The 10,037-nt window shown below is 43.0% G+C and overlaps 1 protein-coding gene across 1 annotated transcript in view; it reads left to right on the top strand.

Moving 5' to 3' along the window:
- The first annotated feature begins 428 nt into the window (after nt 1-428).
- ush2a (Usher syndrome 2A (autosomal recessive, mild)) overlaps nt 429-10,037 on the top strand; it is a 1,730,413-nt gene continuing 1,720,804 nt past the window's right edge. The window contains exons 1-2 of the mRNA XM_072506478.1: nt 429-580; nt 3,165-3,897. Coding sequence (XP_072362579.1) covers nt 3,407-3,897 — 491 coding nt within the window. The 5' untranslated portion in view covers nt 429-580; nt 3,165-3,406. The remainder of the gene's footprint in view (nt 581-3,164; nt 3,898-10,037) is intronic.

Here is a 10,037-nt window from a genome sequence, read left to right as displayed (position 1 = left end):
TTGTGAAGCCCCAACATTTTTTTGTGTGTGTGGGGGGGGGGGGGGGGGGGGGAGGGAGTTGGGGCAGCATTCAGGACACAGGTAAGGTTGGGACAGGATTAAGGGCACAGGTAAATTGGGGCAGAATTAAGGGCACAGGTAAGGTTGGGGCAGGATTGAGGGCACAGGTAAGGCTCTTGTTAAATAGATGAATGCACAGCTGGCGTTGTGTGGAGCCGAGGCCAGAAGCCCAGCTCACTCCACAGTCTGGTTGCCTAGCGACATTACAGCGTGTGTCTCTCTCCCTTTGAGAGCTTATTGCTGTGGAAGCGGCAGTAAGTCTGAATTCACCTCCCTTCCACTTGTCTTATTGCGCAGTTGGACGAATTGGCATTTAACTGAGAGGGATTCTTTTTTAACGCGCGGAACCCCCCCCCCCCCCCCCCCCACTGCATTTCAGTACCAAATTATTATTATTTTCCAGTCGCTATAGAGTTTTATGTTTTGAATGCTTTAGTTTTTTGTGTGTGTGAGAGTGCATGCCATATGGCACTGCGGTGTAATCAGCTTACTGAGGGCGAAGGTCCTGCACGAATGTCGGGTAAGGAACATACGACGTGGACTTTTTATTATATTCATTCCTGGTTGCAAAATTAGCATTTAATGGGGATCGGCGTTATGTTGGCGTTAACTTGCATCTACTTGTGGAAAATCACACTGAAAGTGAGTGTGTTCACGACGGGAGTGGAGCGCGCGCGCAAAAACTTCCCTGCGCAATTTAAATTGAAGTAGTGGCGCTAAATTTTCAGCTTTACCCTTGTCGAAAACCGTTTTTTAAAATTTCGGATTAAGTAACTGTTTGCGCCGCAGCGATCTCTGCAATTTATGTTTAAAATACTATCGTGTAGAACTTTGCTTTTCAACCAAATTATATTTGTAGAAAACGTGTTAAAAAAATTACTGCACTTGATTTTATTATGATGTGGAGATGCCGGCGATGGACTGGGGTGAGCACAGTAAGAAGTCTTACAACACCAGGTTAAAGTCCAACAGGTTTGTTTGATGTCACGAGCTTTCGGAGCACTGCTCCTTCCTCAGGTGAATGAAGAGGTATGTTCCAGAAACATATATATAGACAGATTCAAAGATGCCAGACAATGCTTGGAATGCGAGCATTAGCTGGTGATTAAATCTTTACAGATCCAGAGATGAGGGGTGGGATTCTCCACCCCCACGCCGAAGTGACCGCGCCGTCGTGAACGCCGTCGATGTTCACGACGGCGCGGAACGGCACCGGTCCCAACCGATTCAGGCCCTGACAATGGGCCAGTATCTGGGCCGCGTCATCTACCCACGCCAGTCCTTTTCGGCCGGCGCCAACCCGCGCATGCGTGGTTGCCGTCCTGTCCAAATCTGCCACGCAAGAAGATGGCGGATGGATCTTGCGGGGCCGCGGAAGGAAGGAGGTCCTCCTTCAGAGAGGATGGCCCGACGATCGGTGGGCACCGATCGCGGGCCACCCCACATCGGAGGTACGCCCCGGTGAGGATCCCCCCTCGCCCCCCCGCAGGCCGCCGCCCCCCCCCCCCCCCCCCCAGCGTTCACGCACCGCCCACGACTGCAGCGACCAGGTGTGGACTGCGCCGGGGGAACCCGCCGTTTTGGCCTGGCCGCTCGGCCCATCCGGGCCTCAGAATAGCGGGGGTGGCGGAGAATCGCCGTTTTGGGTGTCTCCGGCGATTCTCCAGCCTGCGGCCCGCGAAACTCGACCGGGCCGTTCCCGCCGCTTGGGAGAATCGCGGGAGGGCATCGGACCGGCGTCCCCGGAAATTTTGGCGGCCCAGGCGATTCTCCCAACCGGCATGGGAGTGGAGAATCGCGCCCGGGGTAACCCCAGGTTAAAGAGGTGTAAATTGTGTCAAGCCAGGACAGTTGGTAGGATTTCGCAGGCCAGATGGTGGGGGATGAATGTAATGTGACATGAATCCCAGGTCCCGGTTGAGGCCGCACTCATGTGTGTGGAACTTGGCTGTAAGTTTCTGCTCGGCAATTCTGCGTTGTCGCGCGTCCTGAAGGTCGCCTTGGAGAACGCTTACCCGGAGATCAGAGGCTGAATGCCCTTGACTGCTGAAGTGTTCCCCAACTGAAAGGGAATATTCCTGCCTGGTGATTGTCACGCGATGTCCGTTCATTCATTGTCGCAGCGTCTGCATGGTCTCGCCAATGTACCACGCTTCGGGACATCCATTCCTGTAGCGTATGAGGTAGACAACTTTGGCCGAGTCGCAGGGGTATCTACCACGTACCTGGTGGGTGGTGTTCTCACGTGTAATGGTGGTATCCATGTAGATGATCTAGCACGTCTTGCAGAGATTGCCATGACAGGGTTGTGTGGTGTCGTGGTCACTGTTCTGAAGGCTGGGTAGTTTGCTGCAAACAATGGTTTGTTTGAGGTTGAACGGTTGTTTGAAGGCAAGTAGTGGGGGTGACCTTGGCAAGATGTTCATCTTCATTGATGACGTGTTTAAGGCTGTGAAGAAGATGTCGTAGTTTCTACTTGCCTTCAAACAACCGCGCAACCTAAAAAAAACCATTGTTTGCAGCAAACTACCCAGCCATGCAGGCGCTGCAACAACGAATGAACGGACATCGTGCGACAATCACCAGGCAGGAATGTTCCCTTCCAGTCGGGGAACACTTCAGCAGTCAAGGGCATTCAGCCTCTGATTTCCGGGTAAGCGTTCTCCAAGGCGGCTGTCAGGACGCGCGACAACGCAGAATCGCCGAGCAGAAACTTGTAGCCAAGTTCCGCACACATGAGTGCAGCCTCAACCGGGACCTGGGATTCATGTCGCATTACATTCATCCCCCACCATCTGGCCTGCAAATCCTACCAACTGCCCTGGCTTGACACAATTCACACCTCTTTAACCTGGGGTTACCCCATCTCTGGATCTGTAAAGATTTAATCACCAGCTAATGCTTGCATTCCAAGCATTATCTGGCATCTTTGAATCTGTCTATATATATGTTTCTGTAACATACCTCTTCATTCATCTGAGGAAGGAGCAGCGCTCCGAAAGCTAGTGATATCGAAACAAACCTGTTGGACTTTAACCTGGTGTTGTAAGACTTCTTACTGATTTTATTATGTCACTGAAATATTTTGTTCAACTCTTCCCCAGGTCCCACTCCTAATTACAACTTGAGGAACTGAAGTCTCAAATCCTACTTGCCTTTATAAGTAATGGAGTTTTGCATCCGAATGGGACTGGTGTATGGACTTGTGTATAATTCAGTACACTGTTCAATTCCTGAACTTTGAACTCGAGAGTATTGAGCTACTGGATGGTGAAAATGTCATCTTCAGTGTGTCTGCAGTCAAACATTTAACTTCACATTATTGAGAGGATACCCTACAGCAAGGATGACCTGTCTTTTACTAAGAAAGGGTGTTGCATTGTTGTTCCAAGCAATTGAAGTTCTTTTATGCGTATGTTACATTTTGTCAAGAGTTGTTCATTCACAGGGTTATTTTCCGAGGCTTCAAAACATAGGAGCGCACAAAAATGTATCCACTGTGCCATCTCAAGCAACCTGTGGACTGCCAGTGAGGAACACATTCTGTCTTAGCAGCACTACCCCGGAAAGCACATTGTCCTGTACCCAGCAATTCTGCATTCAAGAATGCCCTTTTAGATCATCCTCACCCTCCTATGCCGATCTTTTCTCCAGAGGCTTACGCACTTGTGTCACTGAGGACGAGCATGATTTGAGACCAGGGTCTTCAAGGAATTCCACCAGCTTTATATTTTGGAATCAAACAGATTGCTACACTGCACCTCCTCTTCAAAATCTTGGCTTTGGAAGCTCATTTACCTTCACAGTATGGTTGAAGCCTGACCTCAAGGATGTAATGTGAGTAATGCAACAGGAATTTTTCAATATGAATGAAGGATGTGATGAAAACGTTCTATCACATTCCCACAAAATACTTCATAATCCATACATTATGTTGGCTAGCAAGTCATTACAATTACATTGCAATTATACCTGGAAAAGAAGGATCTTTAATTCCATGCATTGTGTAAACTTGTTACATTAAGTATAATCAAATTGACATCCTTAATAATAATAATCTTTATTCGTGTCACAAGTAGGCTTACATCAACACTGCAATGAAGTTACTGTGAAAATCCTGTCGTCGCCACACTCTGGTGCCTTTTCGGGTATACTGAGGGAGAATTCAGAATGTCCAATTCACCTAACAAGCACACCTTTCGTGATTTTGTGGGAGGAAACCGGAGCACCCGGAGGAAACCCACGTAGACATGGGGAGAATGTGCAGACACCGCACAGACAGTTACCCAAGCCAGGAATCAAACCCAGGTCCCTGGTACTGTGAAGCAACAGTGCTAACCACTGTGCCACCGTGCCGCTTATTTAATCTATAGTTACAATAGTTCCCACATGCATGTTGGAAAATGTTCTATCATTTCAATATAATCAAAGCTAAAATTGGTGAAAAAGAATGTCACAAATATTTAATGAATAATTATTCTTCAATGTCATGTCCTGTCTTGCACATTTTGATATTCTATACAGCCTCCCCGAACAGGCACCGGACTGTTGCGACTAGGGGCTTTTCACAGTAACTTAATTTGAAGCCCACTTGTCACAATAAGCGATTTTCATTTCATTTTATTTTCAGTATCGTTTGGAGATTATATTAGACCATTTTTGATTTTTTTTCTCCCCCCTTCCCTGGCTGGCTCATAAGACCGGTCGGTAACCACATCCACAGGGCATTCTGTCTGCTTCTATGCATCGCCGCACAGATTTTTTTCAATCTCTTGAGATAGCAGAAGGCATTTTATTTGCTTTTTTAGTTCTTAGTTCTGACTAGTAATAAAGATGTGGAAATTTATTTTCTGTGCAGAGGAGTTAAAAATTGCACGCACGAATACCCATCACTAGTCTCGAACTCTATCAAGTCTTCATACCGCGAGCACTGGTTTGGCACCATAACCAACTTCAGAGTAAATAATGCTGAGTTAATAGATATATGCTAATAAAATGCTAGAATGAGTGCTGAATGTAACTCTTTACCAACAATAAAAATGTACTAGAAATAAAAATGTAACAGTAGTTTCAAATTATATTTTCAAACATTGGTGGTTTGCATCAAAATAACTATAGAAGTGGTATAGCGGATACAAATATATGACAATCATTAATACATCAATAAAGTATTTGAGAGAAATGTCTTTATCCAGAGAATATTTAGAATGTGGAACTTCCTATGACTTAGAGTAGTGAGATGAGTGTAGACAAATTTAATGGGAAGATAGATATGTCCATGAGAAGAAAAGAATAGAAGGATATGCCGATTGGGTCACATGAAACGGGGCTGCTGGAACATAAACAGCAACAGAGACAAGTTGAGCTGAATGGCCTGTTTCTGTGCTATTAATGCTACCAGACTCCAAAACGACCCTCTTATGGACTGACCTCATTAACACTACACCCCTGTATGCTTCACCCGATGCCGGTGTTTATGTAGTTACATTGTGTACCTTGTGTTGCCCTATTATGTATTGTCTATTATTTTCTTTTCATGTACTTAGTGATCTGTTGAGCTGCTTGCAGAAAATACCTCGGTACACGTGACAATAAACAAAAATCCAAATCCAAATTCTATGTAATTTTATGGACCCAGGCACATAGTGAATGTTCTGTGCCTCAGTGAGCTGATGCCTCCTTTTCACAGGAATTTGTTTTGTTGGAAGTATTGCCCCTTTAGTCCAGACTCTGTCATTTGCTTGATGCATCTTTGGATGGTCAACTAACTTAGTTTGCAAAAAATGCCATTAGCCAGCAAAGATACAGGAGCACAACTGTTTATTGCATACTCAGAACAAGAACCATCTCTCTGGTATAATTTATCTGTAGTCCAGCCTCCCAAGAGTTGGAAGAGCTGTCTGACACACCCCTCTGTGCACCCAAGTCTGTGTCAGTAGAAGTGGGTCTTGGAAGTAAAGATGGGTATGTATGCAATATAATCACCCCGGCCATTCTGATCCTTGCGGAAATGCTATTTTTTCCTCCAAATCTAGGAGCAGCCATGGAACCCTCTAAGCAAGTTCTATATTGTCCTTTTTGACTGTTGGAAGTGAAGCAGTAGCTAGAAGGAAGATAGATAAAAAGAAATGGGTGCTGTACTGCAAGACCCATTTATAGATAGGACATACACATCATTAAAATGAATATATTAATAAGGCAACATGCTATGCAAACAAATTAGTTTCTGCTGATTAAAAAATGTTAATTCTTAAGTAGTTGATTCTGCTTAAGCAGCAGTAGGTCATGCAACCCATCAACTCAGCCACACCATTCAATATGGTAATGTCTGATCTTACATCCCAACTCCACTTTTCCACCTACCCCTTATCCTTTGATTCCTTTTAGCATTAAACAAATCATTTGATCCTCATTTTGAATGCACTCAAAATCTTTGGATCCATGGCACTCTTAAGTTGAGATTTTTCAAGATTCACCACCCTCTGGATGATTAAATTTGGGGTACAATTCAGCAGACTGGAGTTAAAGTCTGCTGAATGGTGCGCTTAGCGAGATCTTTCTCAGTGCTTCAATGACACTTTGCCTTTTCCTTTGGCCTTGGGGAGATTCTGTGATGAATGGAGGATTTTGGAAATATTGGCTTTTAAATATCGGGACAATTTAAGGCTTAAAAGCTGGAGGTTATTGTGTGTTTGACTGAATTGATCATGTTTTTTCAAAAAACGGATTCTGTTTTGGAAAGGCCTGGGCGATTCTAGGAGGCAGAAGGTGAAATTGACCAAAGAAATGTGGTTTTCAACTTGGGCTAATGCACCATGGCTTGACTGGGTGAAGTGCCTGGGGGTTTAAGGTACTTTCAGAGTGTAGAGTTCATTTGTTTTTCAGCTTCGGGAAATAATGTAATTGCTGGGTGGAGCCAAGGAATGGCGAGAGTCAATTTTTAGAGAAGGATTTGGAGAGAGGATGTAGGTGAAGTCTGATCTGTCTGACACGGAGTCCACAATTCTCTCACAGTACGATAGTTATAAAAGAGCAATAATATTTAAAGCAGAGCATTCTGGTCTGGGGAGAAGGAAGAAGTTGACACACGACAGGTGAACCACCTTTTTGAAGATATTCAGCCAGTGTTTGAAAGGGTTTTAACAGGAGCCAAATTTGTTTTATAAAGAAAGTATTACCCAATGCACGCTGATTTTAGGATAGATTGGGAGCTTTATGTTTCTTTTATTGTTTAATGTGAAATTGAGAAGTAGTAATTGAAAGCTGTTCTTTTCAGGCGTGATGTTAAAGAGTTTAATATTGTATTCCGAATAAAGTTTTGTTTTAAAAATACCCAATCCTTATTTCTTCGTGCAATCACTCCTGGAGCAAATCATTCTTTCCACACAGTCTTACAAAATAAACTAAAGGATTGAGGTTTCGGTCCAGTATCCTAGCCACTGTTGGGGTCTGGGATTGTAATACCAGACTTAGAGGGATTTCTAGCAGGAAAGGCTACTCGCAGATTGTGGTGCTATTTTGCCTGTCTGCCCTGATTTTCTTCTTCCCCCCCCCCCGCCCCCCCCCCCCCCCCCTATTCCTGATGTGGAGGGACAAGTCTTGCACACATCCTTGCAGCAATCTCTCCTGTCTCCCACCTATCACTGACCTTCTACTTTGTTCCACTTACCCCATTATACAGTATAAAATTCATCACATTTCTCCCTCTCTTTAGCTCTAAAGAAGAGTCACGTGTACTCGAAACGTCAACTCTTGTTTCTTTCTCCTCAGATAGTGCTAGACAGCTGAGTTTTTCCAGCATTTTATGTTTTTATTTCTGTCCTACAAATCTGGTTATTTGATCAAGGTAGTAGGATAAAACCTATTTAATATACATGAATCTTGCTAGAGAAACGTTCCTACAAAATCAAGCTGCTGAGTTTAAACCTTTTGCTTATTTCTTTAAAGCTGTCAAAGGAACCTTGAATTGCACATAGTGTAATTAAAACAAATGTGGTGGATGTTTTGAACAAGACAAATTGACACATAAACAGCTGCTGTGACAGTTCTCAGCCTGCCTTTAACTATTTAATTGTCTTTCTCAGACACCAATTCAAGCTGCACTACTTAGGGCTAAGGCAAAAGTCTAAAATATTACTTCAAACTGATAAAGAACCCTAAAACTTAGTATTACCAAAACCTTACCTGGGTAATTCAAAGAAGGCATAAACCTTGTACATATCCCTTTTGTTGTTGCAGAGAATGGGTCCCTGCACATGAATGTACATTGCTTCTAGCAAGTGTAAATGAGCCATGTTATGAGCTTGAATGATTATCTTGAATTGCTTGTTAGTGTAGATATTAGGATTGATTCAGCAAATGCTGTCCTATCATAGAATCACATCAAACAATAAAAGTTTACTTGGAGGTTTTGCAAGTGTAGGCTGGCTGAGTATGGTCTCTGCTCTGACTATTACGAACAACCAAAGGAAAATGCTCCCTTTTCTGTCTCTTTGCATCCTCTTCAGCACTTACCTTTGCACCTAGCTTTGTATTTTCAGCAAATGTAGTTACATTATACTTGGTCCCTTCATCTAAGGCATTGTTATAGACTGCAACTAGATGAAACCAAAGCAATGATCCTCGCCGCACCCAACTAGTAACCATCTGCCAACTTGAAAATGACCTCATTTTCTTTCGATCAATCAATCCTTTATCCATGCTAACATGTGAACCCCCAAACTCCAGACCAAACCTTCACACTACTGAGTTTGTCTCATATTAACCAAGAACATTGTCATCTGGAAAGCAACAAGGCGGCCACAAAATTAATTTACATGTTGTGAAACCTATGATGAAGCTTGTATTTGCCATCAGTGCCTGATAAATGCTGATATCTTTCTTCCTCGCAAAAATGTGAGCTGCTATGAATCAGCTGGCTTGTCTGCATGACCGATGTTTGCAAACCCCACTTCTCACTGGTGAGGCTCTGTCGCTATTGGAGCCTGAAAAAAATCAGTTCCCATTTCCCATGATTACTAAAGTTCTAACTAATATAAAAAAATTCCCAGGGTATTTCAGCTGTCAAACAGTTAATCTATACAGAATTCACATTATAATTTTTGGGGGAAAATACTAAGGTATAGTCATGTAAACAGTTACACTATGGTTGTGGAAAGAGCTGTGAGATGAATCAGTAGTTATTTTAATTTAAGATTGTACTCGACCTACTATAATTGGGGAGGGTTGCTGTAATTCAAACTACTTGTAAGTAGAACAAGAATTAATAACTGACATAATTTTATAAAACTAGTTTAAAATTCAGATATTATTTTACAGTTCAAACAGTGAGATTTAAGCATGTAAATTACTTTGAGCTGCATAAAAATTTAAGAAGTGATTGTGTGATGCGTTGCTCTTTGTGTAGGGATGCCTTCAGAATTTTTGTTTGTACAAATTTGCAACCCATCCTTTTTAGTACAAATTTAAACTTAATTTTAATGGATTGAAAATCATGACATTTCCTTGATGTGCTCCTGGTGGGTGGCACTCCCGACTGCGAACAATAGATCACAAAATCATAGCTCCAATACCATAAAATTCTTCTCTCTTCCATTTTAATAGGAACAGTAATCCATTTGTTTTAAATGGGTTAATGCCTCTAAAGTGGCAGAGATGAAGTTGATAGAATGTATGAAACATTCACACAATAATATCACTCTCAAGGATTGACCCCCGGCATAGAAAGTAATGCAATGGTTAGAACATGGAGTGGAGATTCCCATTATGTGAATCACCATTCCATTAGCACAGTGTACAATCTTCCAGCTGACCTTTTTGGTTGTAACGGCCGTAGTGTGATTTCTAATCTGTTAGGACAGGATTGCGTTGTGCATTTCGCTCAGTGCAGGTAAACAAGAAAACTAAAGGTGAAAAGGGACTGTTAAGGGAGCAGAGACTTTTTTGTCAACTTTTCTTTATTTTTTTCAAAAACTTTC

Source organism: Scyliorhinus torazame, chromosome 1, assembly GCF_047496885.1.
Source record: "Scyliorhinus torazame isolate Kashiwa2021f chromosome 1, sScyTor2.1, whole genome shotgun sequence".
NCBI lineage: Eukaryota > Metazoa > Chordata > Chondrichthyes > Carcharhiniformes > Scyliorhinidae > Scyliorhinus > Scyliorhinus torazame.
This window is presented reverse-complemented; position numbering and strand designations above follow the sequence as displayed.